The sequence below is a fragment of the Chenopodium album genome, chromosome 9 (assembly GCF_948465745.1).
Source record: "Chenopodium album chromosome 9, dcCheAlbu1.1, whole genome shotgun sequence".
Classification (NCBI taxonomy): Eukaryota; Viridiplantae; Streptophyta; class Magnoliopsida; order Caryophyllales; family Amaranthaceae; genus Chenopodium; species Chenopodium album.
Window position 1 is genome coordinate 2,208,598 of NC_137842.1, and position 22,734 is coordinate 2,231,331.

Below are 22,734 nucleotides of genomic sequence, written 5' to 3' on the forward strand. Positions count from 1 at the left end.
ACTCGATGAAGCACTCCCGTGCCTAAAAGAGGCACGTCCGTGCCTAGTCGAAATTTCAGTTTTTTGGTCCGGTTTATGCTTAATTGTTTTAGGGATAATTTCCTAAAATTATATATTTTTATTAAGGCTATTTGAGTATAATTGGGGAACAATTTAGGGTTTTATTAGGGTTTCCTTGTGTTATACAAGGACCCTTTAGTTGATCAATTAGATCATACCTTTTTGAGCCATTAGATTTAGGAATCCTTTTATTATTCTCTCGTTCTTCCTCCATTATAGTGAAGAAGCTCTCGAATCCCCCACCCGTGGATGTAGGTCTAATTTGACCGAACCACGTAAATCCTTGTGTTCTTTTTTATCTTCTTTATTGCTTTTCTCGTTCCGAATTTTCATTGACTTGTTCCGCATTAATCAAACACAATTACACCCTTATTTCCTAACAATTTTCATTTTAAGGCCAAAGATTACATGAATCAGATAAACTCAGGGTTTTTAGAGACGAATAACGATAACCTATATGGATATTACAAATTCTAATTAAAAGGTAAAAATTGGTTCTGTGATAAAATTTTGTCCTAGGGCTAGATATATGAAGGCACAATGTACTTAAAAGCTAGAAAGGGGTAAAAATCAAGACCCTGTCACCCTACTGTGGTCACCTATTACATTTTTAAAAAAGATAAACAACATTTGTATCGTATTTCGGATTAGAAGGACAAGCAAAAGTTACAGATCAATCATCAGTACTTACCTCTTCTAGTCCAGCAACAATGTCTTCACGTGTGCTTTTCTTCAGTGAGGCATATCTTTCACGTGCCTAAATTTGATCGTGTTTACACAGAAGAGCAAAAGCAAAATAAAGTTTATCAGTAAATAACATGGAAAAAAAGGGAAGATGAAGATGAAGAAGAAGCTGTTAAAATATACTTCCTCTGTTTTTCGTATTTTAATTCCACCATTCAATGGTTCACAATTGCCGATGCAAAACTTAAAGACATTTTTATCTTTAATTTGGTATTAGTAAATATTGGAGTATAAAAATTTGACACTTAAATAGTATAATTCAAGACGAATCCAATAAGACCCACATAACTATATTTTTTCTTACATAGAGAACACAAAAGCTGGTCAAAGAGGGATGCGGAATGGTGAAAAAGTCCAAATGGTGCGATTAAAAAAACAGAGAAAGTAATAGCTACTGGGTGAAAACATGCAGCCCACAAAAATGCCATAGTCCTCTCTTAGCGTTCCATACACAGTTGGAAAAAGAAATAGGATTAGCAAAATACATATTATGAAAGTTTTTGTGTTCAGAGCTATATGAAAAAAAAATCCAGAGGATCCCCACCCACTCGGCCACTCCTACACCCCCCCCCCCCCAACACACTCACACAAAAAAATCAATAAATAAAAAAGAGCTCTCAGATCAAGAGACTCTGAATAGGACATGCGCTCTAAAAATCCTAACAAATGAAAACATGAGAATTGAGAAAATGGTAAGGTATACAATGGTTCATTTAATAATACAAGCAACATGAAAGGCATGCACAGGATAGAGGCAATAATTGTTGAAGAGCCTGGGATGGAGACAAAAAAATAGGTTGATGTGATGGAAAGAAAGAAGAAGATTTTATATAGCCCGTGTAGTTTAATAAATAATGTTTATAAACAGAAGTATATTCCATATAGACACTTGATAGTGCTTATAAATAAACAGATAAGGTCCAGATCAAGAAATGCAAAGAATAAAACGGGGTATAAGAGAAAGTGGGTCATATGTACCTGATCATAGGCATATATAGATTTGTCAAATCGTCGGCGGGCATCCTGCAAGGGAAGGAGATGCATATAAACTTAATATGAAGGCAGACAGGAAGCGATGAAAATACATTGCATAAATACAGTTATGCAAGTAAGTTATCATGAAATAACAATGGACGACAACCACTAGAATACTGTAAACCTTTAGAGGAATGCTAATACAACAAGGCAAATAAAACTTTGCCCTGTCCGGTATGTTGACAATGGTGTATGTTAGACTTTCCATAACAAAAATCTAGACAAATCTTCAGGCATTTTACCAAAAAAGTGAGACTTTAACAGAAAATGTTTGCAGACAAAACATAAGGTCAACTACAAGCAGTGTATCATACAGCAACTTTAACATCAAACAAAACAATTAAATCAGCCACATAGCATATGTTGATATGTAGTAGATACAAGTAATACAACCTTCAAAAAGACTAGTTTGACTCCGTAAATATCATGTGATATTTAAGATTTTAAGCCAGTTGTAGGAACAGAAATGATGTGTTGATCATGGACTGTGTTGCACTTTTCACAATATGAATTTTTTAAAGGGATTTACACTGATAGGTATACTATCAGAGTAGTAAAAGCAGACTATTAGAGGATTAGAGTCATTATTAGGGATACATGGGTTCTACACTGATTGTATACACGGCACTCGGCTTTTACAAAGAGTCAGTGAGGGAGGAAATACAAATGTTCTGATGTTGCTCTGGTGTGACTAGCAGACAACAGTACTTAACTAATGAAAGCAAAAAATGAGACATACAATTTTTGCAAGAATTTTACAAGGCTTTCACCTATAGCTATAGCAGTATGCCAAAGCATAAGAGATGAGTAAAACTTTACCCTGTAATTACAGAAAGAGGACGTTTCTTGAAATGAAAAAGCAGTCCCCAGTTTAATGGGCTTTTAATTGAATGTTTTTTGCAGCCAATTATAATACATAGGTGAAAAATATACTATCACATTTCCTGCAACACTAGGAAAAACTGGGGAATATTTCTAATCACCATCAATCATTTCATCAGTAGAGTTCAATATGTACCTTCGCATCTTGGAGATCAACAGATACAAATTGTTGGAGACGATCAACTAAAACATGTTCCACCTGTGGTAGAATGAAAATCCGCATAAATACAATGCCTTCAAGTTTTAGAAAATCAACAAACATTAAATGTAAAACTGGAAATCAATTTTACAACCAGGAATCCAGGATAAGGAAATCAGGGCTCCAAGAATAAGCCCAAAGATGAGACAATACCCACAAGATTGGCAGTAAAGTTTTTATTTTTTGGGAAATTCCCACTGGTACCACTAAGGAATTGACTTTTCTCAGTGGCACCACTAATTTTTTTTGACTTCTTTGTGGTACACCTCAGTTTATTACTTGTTAACTCACGTGATTAGTCCGTTAATCAATCGTTAATAACTTAGTAATTTTAGGTTAAAAGCTGAGATTAGGTTAATAAAGTAGGAAAAGACAAAAATGCCCCCTTTTAATCCTTCCCTCCATCACCCATAATTAAACCCCTTCCCCTTCCATTTAAGTCGATTTGACATAAAACAAACTCTCTTTCAAATTTCATCTCTCTCTCCTCTGCTCTCTGGTGCAATCACGACGAAGTCCAAGGGTTTTGCAAGGGAAATTCGCTGATCTTTTTGGTATACACAACCATTTGAGGATAATCTTGCATAATTCAGGTACATTAGCACTACTACTGTTCATTTTTGCATGATTTGGTGAAGATGTGATGTTCTGTTTTTTCGTTTCGAATTTAGGTTAAATTCATGATGTAAATGTTCTGTATTTTTGCGAATTTAGGGTTTTTTCAGGTGTATTAAGTGCGTGATATTGTGTGTGCAATTATTTATGTAGAGTATGTATTTAATTTGCACTAAAACAGCACCAATGCAACCACCATCTCCCAAGTCTCCAAACACAGTCTTCAAGGGTTTAGCACTTAGAAGGAGTCCTAGATTTTCACCTTTGACAGTGACTGACACACCTTCTGCTTCTGCTAATGACACATCGACAAATGCTTCCCAAACAACTGTGTTTAGGAAAAAGGTACCTAGATCAACAGCTATAAGAAAGGGGTTAGGGAAAGGATCAACTGTTACTGAGAGAAGGATGCTAGGTGTTGGTGATAGAGTGAGTCAGCTAGAAGGATCAGCTTCTAGGGTTAATGCAAATATGAGTGAGGGTAGTAGTGCTGGTGAAAATGTGGGTGAGAGGCAAGGCACAACTGATTCTAGAGTTAGAAGAAAGATGACTTTTGTTGTTGAAAGTTCTGAGTCTGTAGAGACACAACCAAATCATGGTGTTAATGTGAGTAAAGATGATGAGGATTCTGATGGGGATGTTGCACCAAAGGGTTCAATTCCAGCAGATGAGTTAGCACAAATAACTAGGATTCCAAAAGTGAAGGACAGTTGGAAACCATCAAAATGGTTTGATTTTTTTGATGATGAAGATGATGAGGATTATTTTCAGAGATTATACAAGAATGGTGAGATGTATGAGGATACTGACTTTGGTAAAATAACACTCAGGCCTTGGATGATTTTTACTGACAAGGCTCACTTCAAGGACACTCTGAAAGATTTTGCTGTCCAAGAAAGGTTTGCTATCAATGTAGAGTATGCTGACAACAAGAGATACAGTGCAGTTTGCCAATCTGAATGCTGTGATTGGAGATTGCATGCCAGCAGACTTGCAGATGGCAGAACATGGGCAATCAAGAAAATATGGCCCAATATACACACTTGCAGGGGCTTAGAGACTTACAACCCCATATGCAATGTGAAGTGGGCATCTCAGAAAGTCATGGAAGACATCAGGGCTAACCCAGACATTCCTGGGAAAGCACTCAATGAACTCCTTTTTCAAAGATATGGCATCTACATGAGGCAGTCAACCTTGTACAGGTTAAAGAGCTATGTCATTGAGCAGTTGTTTGGAGGGCATGATGAGTCATATAGACTACTGCCAATGTATGCTAAGATGTGCATAGAAACAAACCCAGAGACCAAGGCTTTTTGTGCATTGAATGAAACAGAGTCAATCCCTAAAGAGCTTCAATTTTCAAGGATTTTCATATCATTCACTGGACAGTGGAAAGGTCTTTTAAGGGGTGTTAGACCATTAATTGGTGTAGATGGAACCCACCTCAAGGGAAACTATGGGGGGGTATTGCTCTCTGCTGTGGGAATAGATGGAAATAATGAGATCTTCCCCATAGCATATGCTGTAGTTGGCCAAGAAGACAAGCAGTCCTGGACCTACTTCTTTTGGCATTTGCTGAACATTGTAAAAGATTCATCAAGAGAGCATTGGACCATTATTTCTGATAGGCAAAAGGCAAGTATTTGTTGTTTTTGTCAAGCTTTCACTCTCTTTTTTATTATATGCAAACATACAAATGATGACAGCCTGTAATCTTTTTTCAGGGAGTTGAACTTGCACTAGAACAAGTGTGGCCACAAGCTGACAGGAGGTTCTGCTGTAGGCATCTAAGTAGAAACTACAAGAGGCTATTTCCAGGCCCTATGATGTATGTTCTGTTCTGGAGAGCATGCAATGCTTCTTCAGCTTTCACATTCAGGAAAGCTATGGAGAAGTTGCAAAAAGCAGGAGGAGATGATGTCATGACTTGGTTTGCAGAGTTGGGTGAGAAGTCTAAGTGGAGTAAGCATGCATTTGACCCAAATGTTTGCAATGACTCCAATACATCCAATTTTGTAGAGAGCTTCAACTCTACTCTAGGGGTGAATAGGTGTAGGCCTATTTTGACTTTGCTAGAAGGTATTAACCAAGCTTTCACTGTCTTAACATTGCTATTTTATTCTGATTTTGTCTTTTTTTTTCTAAGTAAGATAATGTTGTGCAGGAATAAGGAGGGTATGTATGGTGAGAATTGCAACAAGAATGGAGAATGCAAGATCTTGGAATGATGAAGACATAACTCCAAAAGTTGTGAAGCTAGTGAAAGAAATAGGAAAAGCTAGCTCAAAATGCAGAGTATTCAAGTCCAGCCCAGGTGAATATGAAATTCATGAGGGAAGATCACAATTTCCACTCAGCTTAAACAAGAAAGTTTGTTCTTGTGGGGCATGGCAACTGACAGGTGTGCCTTGTAGGCATGCCATTAGGGCTTGCATTGATGCCAAGTTGGACCCACATGACTTTGTCAGTTCCTGGTACTCTGTCAAGACTTACAAGCAAGCTTACAGTGTCTGCATCAATCCAATTCCTGACACAGAACAATGGCCTGCAGATGAGTCAGGTAGAATCATCATGCCTCCTAAGATGAAGAGGGGAATTGGAAGACCAAGCAGGAACAGGAAGAGAGAAGAAGGTGAGGAGCAACCTGGAAAAAGGTCCAAAACAGTGAAATGCAGCAAATGTGGTTGCTTTGGGCATAATAAGACAACCTGCAAGGGAGGCTTAACAGGAAAAGAATTGAAGTCAAATGATGTTGTTGTCATCAAGAACCCTAGGGTCAGAGACCAAAGTAATGCAGCTAAGGCAGCCAAGGCAGCAAAGCAATTTGAAGCACTTGGATCTCAGTCTGCAGCAACTCAACCTTCAGCATCTCAAGCAGCAGCTTCAACCAAAATAGCTAAGGGAAAGAAGGGAAGACCCTCAGCTGAGCAACAAACAGTGCTGACAGCCTCACAGTTGCCTAGCCAACCAATCCACATGTCTCAAGGAAACTCTCAAAGCTAGCAAGTATTCTGTTTTCACTAGCAGTAGCCTATGCTTTTTTTAGTAATTTTGATAGAAAGTCAAACTTTGTAGTCAACTCTTTATTTTTTGGGTTTTTTTTGCTGAACTTACATGGTATGTTGAACAATTATGCCATTTTGTCTATATTAAGACTTGGATCTGAGTTTGACTTTAATGAATGTTGGCAAATGATGCCATTTTGCTCAGCTTGTTAATATTAGTTAAAACAGAATGCAAATTATTTTTCCATTTTCAATCATAACTAAGAAAATCACTAGTACACTTAGTCCCTGAAGTACATGGCACAATGCTCATTTCAGGCTTACAAACAACAAAATAAGATACATCACTAGAGCAATTCTAACAACCATATAAACATAGTTTGCAAACTCATATGCTTTGTCTGTGAACTCAATAAATTCCTCTCTTAATACTCTCAAATTCGATGATTCTTCATGATTGCCTATAATCTGATCTTCAGGAACCCACATGAACAAACCACAATGCCTGCACTTGTAATATGACCTCCCTGGATTCGAAATTGAGTCAGAAACCCTAATATCAGCAAGTCTTGGTGGATTACAATTGCATTGAATTCGTCTCACCCACATGGACCTCCCAAATCTGCTCCCAGAAGAGGAACCACTTCCTGCAGAACCAGCCATGTCAGACCAGCATGGACAAACAGAAACAAAAAGAAAAGGAGAAGAGGTGAGATCGAAAAAATGGAGGGGAAATTTTAGGAAAAATACAGAGGGAAAGTGGGGTTTTATAGGGAGAGACTAAGGGTTGGGAAGTTGGAGGGAAATAAAGCAAAATTAAGGGGGAAATTTTTGGAGGGAAATGATTAAAAAATGGGGGTACATAAGTCATTTCATCTATTACTAAGCCTAAAATGTCAATAAACTCTCCCCCCCCCCCCCCCCCCCCTCCCAGGGGACCCAAATTTCTTAAGGCCCCAAGGACTTGTTTTCCTATGGCGATAATATACAGTAATTTCACTCAGTGCTATTATATAGGCTTGTCATTTTGTCCTTTTTGGATATAATTATAATTTCTTTATGATTTAAATTTTGGAATACACTCCTGCTTAGTTTTTTCATACTTCCAAATCCTTGGTGTGAATGTCTTTAATAAATGCTTCCTCTTTTTTTTTGTATAATTGTTCCAACTTTTGACTATTTATATGAAATACTTTGACCATATTTTCATCAATCTAATTGGTATGAAAGTACCTATTTCATTTTATTTCACAAAATGTCCATATCATATTACATATAACGCTTTATCTCTTCCCTAAGAACCAATGCACCCAATCACATATTTTTAAAAACATACAGAGTATTAAAAATCACGTGCTATACAGAACCTAAATTTACACCTTAATATTTGTGCCAAACCATATTTTTTAAAGAAACCCATGCATACCCTCCTATACAGTTTCAATGACATCCAAAGAATCACTTTAGAAGTTATGGATTATAATGAAATAATCAAAATGGTTCTAGAACAGTGACGCTTTCTAGAAAACCAAAGTAAATCACCAGCAGCTTAAGCCCACCAACACGTGCATTTAGTTATAATCACAAGTACTACAAGATCATCGTAAATGCATAATGCTACCACATGTTCTTCTCCTTCGCCCTTCCAAAGTCCACTAAACAAACTTGTGGCAATTCCAACACTGTACGAGGGATAACCCAATACTCCCTTAGATAGCAAGAAACCTCCAATTATGACTCGTCATCTCACAATGAAGGAAGATACGGAAGCAAGTCACTATTTGCACGACACAACATGCACTTATCTGGTCAATTCCTTCAGAATATATACCCAACACCAAGCTCCAAATAAAAGCTCTATCCATCAGAGGAACACCAGCCTTCCAGATAAATAGGCCAGTGGAGAAAAGGAATTACCGTGCTGGTGAAGATAAGCAAACCAAACACTTCTTGCAAGTAGAGATGCCTAATAATCCCCCACTCACATCCTAGTATCCCTTACCACCAATAATCGGGAGGCTAAAGTTCAAAATCAAGGCGAGCTCCTCTGTTTCTTTGTCACGGCCTCACGGGAATGCCTCTGTAACTGAGAGTCCGGACATTGCTCACATGGAATGCTAAAACAGGAGTGTCTTGTAAAGTGGACAGATTAAGTAATCGACGAAAGGGTACAATAAAAAAAGCCTTGTCAGAGGCATTGATATTGTCAATCATAACATGTGTGTATATGTGCATGTATATTGCCAATAATAATATGTGTCCACGTGCGCCTGAGAGAGCGTACACACATGTACTCAACATTTTCTTTTGAGAAATACAATCGATAAGGCAAAAAGAAAATGTCGATTTTTAATAACAACGTTGAGTGTATGATATAGGTTTAAATAGTGAAAAACCTGATCTACTAAGCTTACGCTAGTGGAGTGATAAGCTAAGTTTGACAGACTTCAAAGCAACTAAAAGGAAATAGCAGGACAAAACTGAAGCAGTGTTACCAAAAGATTTTAAGGCCTAAAGACCATCCTTAGCCCTTATTCTCCATAAGGGAGGTAATAGGTAACCCCATTCAGATAAATTTATACAACTTACCAAACAAAGAAGCTACTAGAAGCGGCTTACCTGCAACCGAAGAAGGTCCTTGTAAGTTGCAAGCTCCCGGAATGCGCTGGTGAACTTAGAAATTAGTGGACCTGAAGAAAACAATTTTAATATAAAAGCAGCATATAAACCATGCCATACTTGGGAAAAATGAAATAACATAGTATCAAATAAAATTCCAGCAGATAGCTGATGAATCACATTTATATAGGATTTATAGGCACGTTTATGCTAAGTTTATAGTTGCTTTTTAGGTCTTTTAGTCGCTTTTTAGGTCGTAAATACATAAGTTGTTTGTTTTGTGCTCTATTACGCTCCGTTTGTGTTTTTCTTAATGTTTCAGGTGATTTGATAGACATTTGGATGCTTTCGTTGTGTTTGGAGTTGATTCGGATGATATTTGGATGGAAGTCGATTAATTGAGTTTATAAATCAAAGATCCCACGTTCGTGGATGTTGATTTTGATTAATATGTGCATGAGACATGAATATAGCATTCACAAGGGTCGTTATGTACATTACGGAAATGAATTTGAGTTAGAAACGAAGAAAAACGAAGGTTTGTAAAGTGGCAAAACAGACCTTTGATCACTCTTTTGATCATAACTTGAGTTCTAAATATCGGATTGAAGCGATTCAAATTGCGTTGGAAACTAGACTTGAAGAGCTTTCCAATGATAGGTCACACGCCCCTAGAAGCTTTCTATAACAAAAGTTATGTCCGTTTTAATCCGAGCTATGTAGCCTGCGACCATATCCCGCGGCCACCCGATGGTCGCTGCTGCTACTGCCAGGGCGCGGCCACCACCCTGCGGCCGCAGGTTCTGCCAAGCAGCCAAGGCAGCCCACGAGGCTTCGTCGCTACACATCTTCACTCGTTCCTTGATTTATCGATCTTATTCGTGTCACGTCATATTTTATCATCCAATAGCATTGCAACTTTTGTAAATATTATTTTCTTATTTCTTTTCTTTATTTATTTTTAGATTAGATTTAGGAAGTTTATAAATATCTCAAGGGATATTATGCCTTTTTATACTTTTTATTTTTACGTTCTTTTGAGTTTTCTCTTTTGAACCCTAGTTTCTCATGGCATCTCCATGGATTCTTCCATGGATGATTCTTGGGTTTACTATTTTAATTCATTGAGGTATTTTATTTCTTTTTTCTTGCTTTTAATTATGCTTTCTTCATTAGATTTAGTTTTTATCATTTATTTCATGCTAGAGTAGTTTATTTCTAGGGTTTGGGAATCCATGTTTATATTATGAATCTTGATTGATAATTTAAATATTTTGATTATTGATTTCTCTAATTGATAGTGTTTTATTGTTAATCTTGCAACCTGATCAATTGTTTGATTAATTCATGTTAATAAGAGTTTGAATCGAAAGATCTTACTTTTAGAGGCTTCCCTACAATTAGCAATTCTGATCATGTTAGCGACCGTACTGCATATGTTGAATTGAGAGCGTTAAGACCCGACCGTAGGCTTAGCAATTGCTCTAGATTACTGATTGATTGAATTGTTATTGATATTTGATAGATTTAGAACTATAAACATGGTGAACCATAACCCTAGGTCTTTTTATAAATTATTTTATGTGGTGTACCCGGTTTAACCTTAAGGCAATGTAATTAAGTTACTCAATTTAGGAAGGGAAAGCTGGATGATTGATTACTGAATGTTTGCAAATTACAGACTAATGATGATAGTATAGCTTGAGGCTATTAATCTCTCTAGTAGCTTGAGGCTACAAGTCTCTCAATGAACTCTCACAATTTTCTGGATGCCCTTCTAATTGCTACTACTACTAACTTATACTAGAGATTGCTAATTGTCAACATGACCTTGAAAACTAATACATGTGATACTTAGCTAAAATGGAAAAACCATTTCAAAACATCTAGGAATTAACTTGTCTGCTTTCCTTCTCTTCCTTTTAATTAACTTTGTCTTGTTGCAAAGTAATGTTGCTTCCCTATGCTGCTAGTTGATCTCCCTTCTTGCGCCTTGAGTACACCATCATAGGTTGACTTGCATTGTTGACCCGGTTCATCACATCACTCCCCCCTTTGAGTTTCACCTTGTCCTCAAGGTGGAAGGCGGGAAATCGCAAATTAGTAGCATCAAAGTCCTCCCAAGTAGCCTCAAAGTGCGGAAGCCCTTTCCAAGTAAGAAGCACCTCCAAAGCAACAGCATTGCCGCGCTTCCTTCGCCTGATCTCGAGCAACTCTTCCGGTTCCACCAATAATTCCAGGTCTGCCGAGAGTTGTTGAGGAATGGTGGGGTTGCTAGGGGTACTACCAAGTACTCGTTTGAGTTGGGAAATATGAAAAACAGGGTGTGATTTGCACTCCAGTGGTAGTTGCAGTTTGTACGCGACCCTTCCAATTCGCTCCAACACTGTAAAGGACCCATAGAACCTTGCTGCTAATTTTTCATACGGTCTCTTGGCGAGTGATCTCTGTCTATAAGGCTGCAATTTCAGAAACACCTTATCCCCAATTGCAAATTCCTCTTCCCTCCTGTGCTTGTCTGCATTGGCTTTCATAACCTGCTGGGCCCTATTCAAATTAATCCGCAATTCTTCCAAGATGTTATCCCGTTCCCTCAAGCTCTCTTCTAGCGAACTCACCATAGTCTGCCTGCTCCTAGGCGCCACAACTTAGGAGGGTCACGTCCGTAAACGATTTTGAACGGGGTCATCTTGGATGAGGTGTGAGGGGAAGTGTTGTATGAGTACTCCGCCCATGGTAGCCAACGAGCCCATTGCTTGGGTTGCTCGGCAATGAAACAACGGAGATACGTTTCGAGACTCTTGTTTACGATCTTCGTTTGTCCGTCCGATTGAGGATGGTAGGCCGTACTACGGTTGAGACGTGTACCTTGCAACCGGAAAAGTTCCTTCCAGAACGTACTCATGAAAACACAATCTCGATCGGACACGATTGATGCCGGAAAACCATGAAGTCGAACCACCTCTTTGACAAAAACATCGGCTACCTTGAGTGCATTGAAAGGGTGCTTAAGTCCGATGAAGTGGCTATACTTGGAGAGGCGATCGACCACCACGAGCACGGTGTCAATCCCACGGGACAGTGGCAGCCCCTCCACAAAATCCATGGAGAGATCTTCCCAAATCGCTTCGGGAATTGGGAGAGGTTGAGTAGCCCCAACGGATTCCTACACACTGTCTTATTTCGTTGGCAGACTTCACATTCTCGGACAAATCTACCCTCATCTTTTCGCATTCCCGGCCAAAACCAGTCGGCGGCGAGGCGGAGGTAAGTTTTGATTTCTCCGTCATGGCCTCCGACGGGTGAACTGTGGTATTCCTGCAAAAGTATTTCAACAAATTTAAAGGAGTTAGATAAAACAATTCGGTCCTTATAGAGGACTCGATCCCCTTCCAAATGAAAGCCCTTGGGCCCCTCCTTTCCCTCCTTGAGGCCCGTCACTATCTGGCCCAACCACTTGTCCTCATTCAACTCCCTCTCAAGTTCAGCCCAATCCACGTATTGGGAGTGGACTAAAGCTCCAAATTCAAACGAGTTTCCTTGCTTCTTCTTTTCGATTTTTTTCTCAGGCAAGAGACTCCCTTTCTTCTTCCTCTCGTCCTTTTTCTCAGGCAGCCCCAACAGCCCTTCGTCTTTCCGAGAGAGGGCGTCAGCCACCCGGTTGGCTGTGCTCGGCTTATATTGGATTAGAAAATCGAACCCAACGAGCTTCCGTAACCACCGTTGATACTCGCTACTTACTTCGCGCTGCTTAGCCAGAAATTTAAGGCTCTGTTGATCCGTGCGAATAACGAAAGGCCGACCCAACAGATAATATCGCCATTTCGCCACTGCCAAAGAAATAGCCATAAATTCTTTCTCATAGATAGACTTCCCGCGCGCTCTAACCCCTAAAAGCTTACCGTAAAAGCAATTGGCCGCCCATTCTGCATCAAAACCGCCCCTAAACCGAACCCGGACGCATCTGTCTCCACCACGAACCCTTCTTTGAAATTTGGAACAACCAGGACAGGGGCGGTGGTCATGGCGGTTTTCAATTTCTGAAAAGCCGCAGTTGCCGCCTCTGACCAACCAAAACTCTCTTTTTTGAGTTGTGAGGTGAGCGGGCCTGCGATTTGGGCGTAATGAGCAATAAACTTTCGATAATACCATGTTAATCCGAGAAATCCCCTTAATTCCCTCAGATTGCGTGGAATACCCCACTCGAGAATGGATTTAATTTTTTCCTCATCCATTGAGACTCCTTCAGCCGAGATTATATGCCCCAGATAGGCAATTTCTAATTTACCAAATTCGCACTTCTTAAGATTGGCGTAAAGTCGATGTTCCTCCAACTTTTGTAACACCAATTTTAAGTGACCTTGATGCTCTTCCTTTGTCTTGCTATACACTAATATATCATCGAAGAAGACTAATACAAACCTTCTTAAGTAAGGCCGAAAAACATCGTTCATAAGCGATTGAAAGGTAGCTGGTGCGTTAGTAAGCCCAAACGGCATTACTAAGAACTCGTAATGACCCTCATGAGTTCGGAAAGCCGTTTTATGAGTGTCTTCCGGCTTGACGCGTATTTGATGGTAACCCGATTTTAAATCGAGTTTAGAAAACACGGTTGCACCATGAAGCTCATCAAGTAGCTCATCGATCACGGGAATGGGATAATTATCGGGGACCGTCTCCTTATTCAAGGCCCGATAATCAACGCAAAACCTCCAAGACCCATCCTTTTTCTTTACAAGCAAAACCGGACTCGAAAAGGGACTTGAGGACGGTTTGATGATGCCGGCCTCCAACATCTCGTGAATGAGCCTCTCAATTTCATCCTTTTGCACTTGCGGGTATCGGTAAGGGCGAACACTAATTGGATCGGTTCCCTCTTTGAGCGTAATAGAGTGCTCATGGCCTCTATTTGGGGGTAGGCCACAAGGCATATTGAACACTTCCTGAAACTGACCCACAATGCCCTCCAAAAATGAAGGTGGGCCTGCTGGCCTTGGGCCCACTTCAATGGGCTCAATCTTGTTTAACTCCACTAGCAAGCCTTGTTTCTCCTTCTTGATGACTCTCATCATGGCTTTCAATGTGACTTGTGTTTTTTCAAGGGTGGGGTCGCCGGTCAACGTGACCGGAACTCCGGCGATCGAGAATTTCATGACGTGAGTTCGCCAATTAGTAACCACCGATCCCAACTTAGCAAGCCATTGTATCCCAAGTATGACTTCGGCACTACCCAAAGCTAGCGGTAAGAAGTCCTCCGTGATGGTTATCCCACCATTCAATTCCACCTTGACTCCTTTACACACCCCACATCCACGGACCGTGTCCCCATTTCCCATTTCCCAGAGCAACCGCAAACTCCCCACCTTGAACCACCTTAATGGCCGCTTGTTCCACCACCGAGAGAGCTAAGAAATTGTGCGTAGCTCCGGGGTCTATCATCACTACCACCTCTTGCCCCTTAATTACCCCTCGAAGCTTCATTGTCTTTGGGTTATGAATCCCAACCACGGAGCATAGGGATACCCCACCTAGTCCCTCGGAAGGAGTATCCTCCGCCTCCTTCGGCCCTTCTACCTCTACCCCTTCTTCTCCTTCCGCCACCAAGAGAACACTAAGCTCCTTCCGCTTGCACCGATGTCCCACACCCCACCTTTCGTCACACCGGAAACATAATCCTTTTGCCCTTCTCTCCTGTATCTCAAACTCGGTCAATCTCCGGGTACCTCCAGTGGCGCTTCGGGCTGAACCAGAGTTGGTCCGGCCCATGTTGACGAATCCTTCTGGAGCCTTGGGGCACCCCCTTGACGACCCACTTGAACTGGGTAGCCCATATGTAGAAATGAGCCCTCCCTTGTTAGCTCCTTGACTGTTCTGGGTGGGATTTGAGGAAGTGGATCCATTAGTTGGACCCCCCTTCCAATTCAGCGTGGGCTTCTTCCCTTGTTGGGCTCTATTCTTCTCTTCAATCCGGCCTGCCATCTCCATGGCCCTTTGTAAGTTAGCTGGGTTAAGGAGACGTAACTCAGCTTTTATCTCATCTTTTAGGCCATTGATAAACTGCCCAAGCATTAAGCTCTCCGGGATATCCTCTAGTGGCGCCGCCATCTCAATGTAACGCCGGCGATATTCGGCCACCGTGCCCACCTGCTCAACCGCCAACCACTGTTCGTGTGACATTCCGGCATGGGAAGGTCGGAACTCGTTGAGGACCCGGTGCTTAAGATCCGGCCACCCGTAGAACGGACGCCGTTTCTGCTCCCATTGGAACCACTTGAGAGCCGCACCGTCCATAGCCACCACGGTGGCCTCTATTTTCTCTCTCTCCGATAGTCGGTAAAACTCGAAAAACATCTCGACCCGAGCGGTCTAGTTATCCGGGTCGGATCCTTCAAAGACGGGCATTTCGAGCTTTCTATGCTTCCAGTGACCGCCACCCCCTCCGTCGTCACCATTTCTTCCGCCATTTCTCCACCCTCCGCCACGCCATCCCCTATTATCCGGGGGGTGCCACCCTGGATCATCGAATGGTCGTTCTCCCATTTCCGGTTCCGGTTGTAAGCTGTTCTCCCCGCTCAAGGGCCCTTCTTCCGGCGGTGTGACTGGCTGTGTGACGGGTTGGTGTTGTGGCTGAGGCTGAGAAATTTTCCAGTGAGAATTTACTTCGATCTAGGGTAGATTGAGCGTTCACGGTGGTGCGAAACTGGTCCAGGCGTTCCTCTAGGCGGTTGACCGTGTTAGCCACAACCTCCTCCGACTTCTTCCAATCTTTCTCGAGCTCTTTTCGCTCCTCATCCATGGCTGCTTTAATGGCAGCTGCTACCACGCGCGTGAGGTTGTCTTCCTGCGGTTGTAGTTTTTCTTGGATGATGGCCAGTGCTTCCTCTATGGCGGTGAGCCGTTGAGGTATGTCGGATTCCATGGCTTAAAATTTTTATTTATTTATTTTATTTTTTTTAAATCTGGTTGGTGGTTTCCGGCAAAGGAAGCCGCAGGACCACCGCTCTGATACCAACTGTGGTGTACCCGGTTTAACCTTAAGGCAATGTAATTAAGTTACTCAATTTAGGAAGGGAAAGCTGGACGATTGATTACTGAATGTTTGCAAATTACAGACTAATGATGATAGTATAGCTTGAGGCTATTAATCTCTTTAGTAGCTTGAGGCTACAAGTCTCTCAATGAACTCTCACAATTTTCTGGACGCCCTTCTAATTGCTACTACTACTAACTTATACTAGAGATTGCTAATGGTCAACATGACCTTGAAAACTAATACTTGTGATACTTAGCTAAAATGGAAAAACCATTTCAAAACATCTAGGAATTAACTTGTCCTCTTTCCTTCTCTTCCTTTTAATTAACTTTGTCTTGTTGCAAAGTAATGTTGCTTCCCTATGCTGCTAGTTGATCTCCCTTCTTGCGCCTTGAGTACACCATCATAGGTTGACTTGCATCGTTGACCCGGTTCATCACATTTTATCCCTCTTTTAATTTAGACTTTTTTTTTTTATCTCAATTTCGTGACATAGTTTAGTTTCTCCATACCTTAGAAGTTAGATTGAATAACCATCTCTATGTGGATTCGACCCTACTTACCCTACTACATTGTTAGTTGGTTTTGTTAGGAATTTATTTTTGACAGGTGCACGACAACCTATCAATAGAGTTACTCCTTGTTAAATTGTTTCTAAGAGATGATCAAGCTTTAAATCAAACCACAATGTTAACAGTAAATCAATTCTTGAACCATCAATAAGACCCTTGCACAATGCAATATTTTCTTAATATTAACGAAAAGGATTTCATTGAATGACAAAGAATGTTAAATACAATAATTCTACTCAAACATGATGCACATCTTATAATATGAACCCTTCCCTCTGTACTACACTTAACTTTTGGGGTGGCTTCCAGGAAACCAGCATTCCAATTATATGACAGTTCAGTTTTCTAATAGAATTCTCGGGTAAGACTTCAGGAGACAATCCTTTATGGTGAATATAAGAATACCTCCTTAAGTCCTGATTTTTTTTCATTTAAGGGAGCACAGTCAAATTATAAATAAATTCGCCACCAATATCATACAACCAAAGGCTGCTATAAGCTGGGAAAAATTACGCATTTGTGTCTTATATATAAAAAATAAAAATAATAATAATAGTAATAAATAAATAAATAATAATAAAAAGCCTGCTTTCTGCTGTTCAAGTGAGGAACAAACTCTCAAACTTCAACTTACCTCCTATAGATAAACTCAAAGGATCATCCTGTCCCCCAAAGGATTCTAAAGCATCTGCAAAAGTGGTGTCACCTTCATAAGCTTCAGAAAGAGCAGCCCTGCAACATCAAGAGTAAACTAGTTTCAGATATAGATCCTACTGCTGATTGTGCATGCCATCTACCTTGTTATTATAATTCTTTATTAATTATGCTCTTAGGTACATTATAAATTTTAGATTTCACATTGAAAGAGTTGCTTAAAAATGCAACGAATTTGCACTGGGAAGGACAAGAAAATTCCCAAGGGGAAAACAAAACAGCAACTGGCCCACTACAAGGTGATTAAGGAAGTTACGCAAGATGCACAACTTCTCAACAAAAGGAGTATTTGAAATATCTAGCCTTTTTTAAAAAAAAACAACAAGGCCTTGTTGGTTTAAGTTGCTCTCTATAAAGGCCCATGCTTTGTTTCCTGCAGCAATGGATTATTTTACACGTGAACTGTATCATCTACCCTGGATTTCTTTGTTCCCATAGGTAATAATGTGCCTTAAAGTCTTCCCCTCATCTAGTCGATATCTCATTGCACAGAAATCCTATAGTATACTTAATTTGTTAATCGGTAGTAGGAACAATTTCTACATAAGTAGATAGGTTAAAACGAGTTACATTCTTTAGAGGTGTATTACCCTAATCTAACCTTGTTAATCTACTATCCTTTTACATTACATTTCTTGGTTTATGTCACAATTCCTCGACGTGGGAAAAAACATGAGAAATATTTGCATAATAATTTCCTAAATATAGGAGGGGGATTTCACAATAAATGTTACTTCTTCAGAGTACTCACAGCAATTTCTGGGATCCTTTATAAAGTCTCTGGCAACGATCCTTTAGTTCATCGGTCGTCTGTTCCATCGAAAACACCTGCTCAATAGTAACAGTCATACTCATATCAGAAAGAAAGATCATTCTTTCTACTGACACTTGTTTCGCTTCGTTGCTATAAGTAACATCACACTACTTACACCTTTTCAAAGCTAGAAACATATCAATTAAAAAGACTATACCTTGCCAATAAAATAAATCAATAAATAGATAAATAGGAGTAAAAAAAAGCATCTATAATTGGAAAGCTCCCTCCGTGGCTCAAATTGTTCAATGCAAAATCAATCGAGACAATCGAAATTCGCAAGATTCTTATCGACACACTACAAATTGAGACTAGATTACAGTGTAATGTAATAAAAATTGATAAGAACGCAATGCCAACTAGCTTAATTGGTAGGTACATAAGTAAATTAAATCTCGTCTACATCATTGCCCTCGCTAACAAAGCGGTCCGTCACAGCTTAAGATCAAGAGTTGCCCCCAAACAAAGGAGATTAATATGATCCCCAATTACATAGTTTCTTCAATTCGATTAAAATTCACAAAAAAATCATATAAATCTGCAACTCAATTATGCGGCGCGCAATTAAATAAACCCAATCAATAATTTTTCAACTTCAGATCGATTCAAAGTATTAATACAATGAAGAATACAAAATGCAGATCAAATTAAATGAAAATAATACGGGAAATTAAAGGTACCTGCTTGTGAAACATAGGTGAATCTTCTAGATCAATGTAGGACGCCATTGGAGGTAAGGAATTAAGGTTTGTGATAATATGAGAATGAAGGTGAAAGTGATGAAGAAGAAAGAGGAGAGAGAAAGAAGAGAGAGAAAGAGAAAGAGAAAGAGAGAGAGTTGCAGAAATGGTGAGGTGAGTCGAGTTGAGTTGGGAGTTAGATGTCACCTCACTGTCATACGATACCAAGTTTCGCCTTTCTCCCGACACCCTTCTGGTTTTTTGTTTTCGTACAGATACTACAAACACTACTCAATTCTTTTTTCTATTTTTTTCGGTTCTTGTTTGATAGGTCTTGTATGTCCATTTGAGATTGTCCCATACTATTTTTGGTTGTAGTCCTATACGAGTGTAGGAACCACACCTTTACTTTCCTAACCACTACATTGACCCTTACAATGATTCTCTCTCCGCGATTTCTTTCAACTAAAGATTAAAAAAGTAATCATCCCCGTATTGAGCGAACAAAGGGGAACGGAAAGAGTAATGCTATTGTACATCACGCCATGTTTTATGCAATATGTCATCGTTATGTGTGCTATTTACACACAATGTATAGCGATTGTTTTTGTATGATATCTCAATCAATAAAGATAGGTAGGATGGATAATTTTTGCGTATGCTATCTTTTGTTGTTAAAGTCTGTTTAGAGTTACTTTAGACTTAGTCGTCTTCAAAGAGGAAACAAAGAGTATCTATCTTTGGAGGTACCTATATTGAGACTTTGGTGTGATGTATACAAGCCCATTTTTTGAATTGATCGAGCATCATGCTCTTACATGAAAGATGATAGATGTAGGTTTAGATCCTACTTAATTTAGCTATTGGATATATAAGAAAATATTACTGCAAAATTAATTATTTCTATCAATTTTAACTTCAATTGAATTATTATATATATATATATATATATATATATATATATATATATATATATATATATATATATATATATATATATATATATATATATATATATATAAAAATAAATCAATGATATATATATACATATAAATAAAAATAAATCAATGATATCACTTCTAACGTTATGCCTGATTATCCAATAGGTTTGGATTTAAAGGGGTAAATCTTTAAGGGCAATATTATTACTAATATAGATAGGTTGGCTATTATTTTTTATTTATTTTTTTTTATTTTTTTTTTTTTGACAATGAAAACTTCATAAATAAAGGACAAATTACAACATCAGAGAGCTAAAAATAACTAAAAAACTAATACACCAAACTAAACACACTAACATCAAACAAGCAACCTTGTATAAAGTGGCCGAGGACCAAGATATGGAGTCGCGATGAAGACCACCAAATGCATAACACCATTGACTTTGGAGCTTGGGAAACCAAGAGAAACTTACTGATGCTTCATTGTGGGCCAAGAATTGCCAATTTAAACGGAAAACACGAGATGAACCTAGTGATGAGAACTGAAGTTTGCAAAAATCCTAAAACAAAATCAAAAGAAAAGTTGTTGAGACCAACACCAACCAAAAGGCCGTACCCTGTTGTAGAAAAACTGACCGTTGACACCATTCCATAAGTACTTTCTAGGAGTCTGGGAATACAACCAAAAGCGCCATACTTTGTAATGACTCTACTTTGAGAAACCTTGCTTGACAATGCAGGTTGGCCATTAAGTTATAACCATTATAAGTAAGCTCTAATATTGTATGTACCTATTTATGATCATTAAAGCTTAAAGTATGGCAATAGGCATCTGTAGAATCGGCATTAGCACACTTAACTTTGTTGCTAGAGATATGAGAAAATGAAGTATACCAATTATCTGTGAGCCAATGACCTAGATGATGTAGGTTCAAGTCCTACAAAAGTTAATTGACATTTGATCAATTATTATAGAGTATAAAGTAGCCTCGAGCTCGAAATAACCCCCTTGCACGCCAAATGTAATCTGCCACCTTTGTACGGGGTAACTATAGATGTCTTAATTCAGAATACTGCAAGTCTAACGGATTCGCAATACATCCAAATGACATGACTTACATGAGAGAATGAGTATTAACGATTTTGAAATATATGAATATATTTAAATGACATAAGAAAATGAGTGTCGCAATTTTGGAATATATCCAAACGATATGACCTGAGAATTTAAGCATAACTATTGAATACATACCTATGACATGAGAATATGCAAAAGAACCAATAATAAGAATTGTTATTTACCTTGTCAAAAAAAAAAAAAAAAAAGAATTGTTATTTACAGCTACATAGTTCTAAATAGCTCACTTTTAGGCAGATAATTCAAGCTAGCCTCACAATGATCCTACTATCAAGTAAGAATGCTCCCGCCCCCCGGCCCAATTAGAGCCCGGGAGTAGCAGGGCGAGGTAAGGGGCTCCTCACCCCAAATGCACATGACTTCAAGGTCACAAATTAAATCCTTAATCAACTATGCTAAGCAAGTAGGGTAGTTCTTTTGAATATGAAACTCACTACAAATAATTCAGGAGATTAGGGAAAACAAGAAGATGAGAATTCTGATACTCAGCTCATCAGCTATAATGCTACATTTACAGTCCCAGAAACTCCTAGCTATTCTACACCACAATAACCAGCATATTGATAAACAAGTGCACTACAGAGTATAGACATTCAAAAGACGAGCTCCAACTACTTGAAAACTGATACTCCTAGTACCCAACACACACCCCCCCCCCCCCCCCCCCCAAAAAAAAAAAAAAAAAAAAAAAGCCACTAACTCCAGAAAACTGAACTGCCTACAATGCAAGTGAATTCATTTGCCTCACATTTAATTTTGCTAACTCCAGAAGAATGAAACTGGAAGCCTATTCTTTTTGAAACAATATCAACATTGGGATAATCCTCCCTCCATATCTCATCATCTCAAATCTTCAACTACACTTCCTAGTTCCTACCTATTCATCCCATATCAATCAATCAATCAATCAATCAAAGCCTTAATCCCAAAAGTGGGGTCGGCTAACATGAACCAAATTTGATTATTCCGTGTAGTCATCAACATAAATCTTTCTCCTCCATCCCTTACGATCCAAAACTTCATCCTCACGTAAATCCATGCACTTCATATCCTTCCTCACTCCTTCCAACCAAGTCATCTTTGGTCTCCCTCTTCCTCGTTTAATCCCTCCATGGTCCCACTCTTCCACTCTTCGCACCGGTGCACCCTCGGGTCTCCGTCTTACATGTCCAAACCAACGCAGACGATTTTCCCTTAATTTATCTACAATGCCCGCCACACCTACTTTCTTGCGAATAACCTCATTTCTGATTCTATCTCTTAAAGTGTTTCCACACATCCACCTTAACATGCGCATTTCCGTAACCTCCATCTTTTTAATATGCTCTTTCTTAGAAGCCCAACATTCTGTACCATAGAGCAACACTGGTCTTATGGCAGTCCTGTAGAATTTTCCCTTCAACTTTAAGGGAATGCTGCGGTCGCATAACACTCCCGTGGCCGCTCTCCATTTAAGCCACCCTGACTTAATCCTGTGGGTCACGTCTTGATCAATGTCACCATTCTTCTGGATGATCGACCCTAGGTACTTAAAACATTCACTCATGGTCAAATCCTTTCCATCCAAACTCACCACTTCATTGCTTGTCCCCCTCTGAGTGCCAAAACGACATACCAAATATTCAGTCTTACTCCGACTTAGCTTAAACCCTCTAGATTCCAACCTTTGCCTCCATTGCT

The 22,734-nt window shown here is 39.4% G+C and overlaps 1 protein-coding gene across 1 annotated transcript in view; it reads right to left on the bottom strand.

The window, feature by feature from the left end:
* The window catches only part of LOC145558231 (ADP-ribosylation factor GTPase-activating protein AGD4-like), a 28,139-nt gene extending 8,884 nt beyond the window's left edge, over positions 1-19,255 (bottom strand). The window contains exons 1-7 of the mRNA XM_081619389.1: positions 18,976-19,255; positions 18,233-18,309; positions 17,402-17,499; positions 9,163-9,233; positions 2,858-2,920; positions 1,783-1,827; positions 752-817 (exon numbers count right to left, since the gene is read on the bottom strand). Of these exons, the coding sequence (XP_081475515.1) occupies positions 752-817; positions 1,783-1,827; positions 2,858-2,920; positions 9,163-9,233; positions 17,402-17,499; positions 18,233-18,309; positions 18,976-19,023 (468 nt within the window). The 5' untranslated portion in view covers positions 19,024-19,255. The remainder of the gene's footprint in view (positions 1-751; positions 818-1,782; positions 1,828-2,857; positions 2,921-9,162; positions 9,234-17,401; positions 17,500-18,232; positions 18,310-18,975) is intronic.
* Between the last annotated feature and the right edge of the window lie 3,479 nt (positions 19,256-22,734).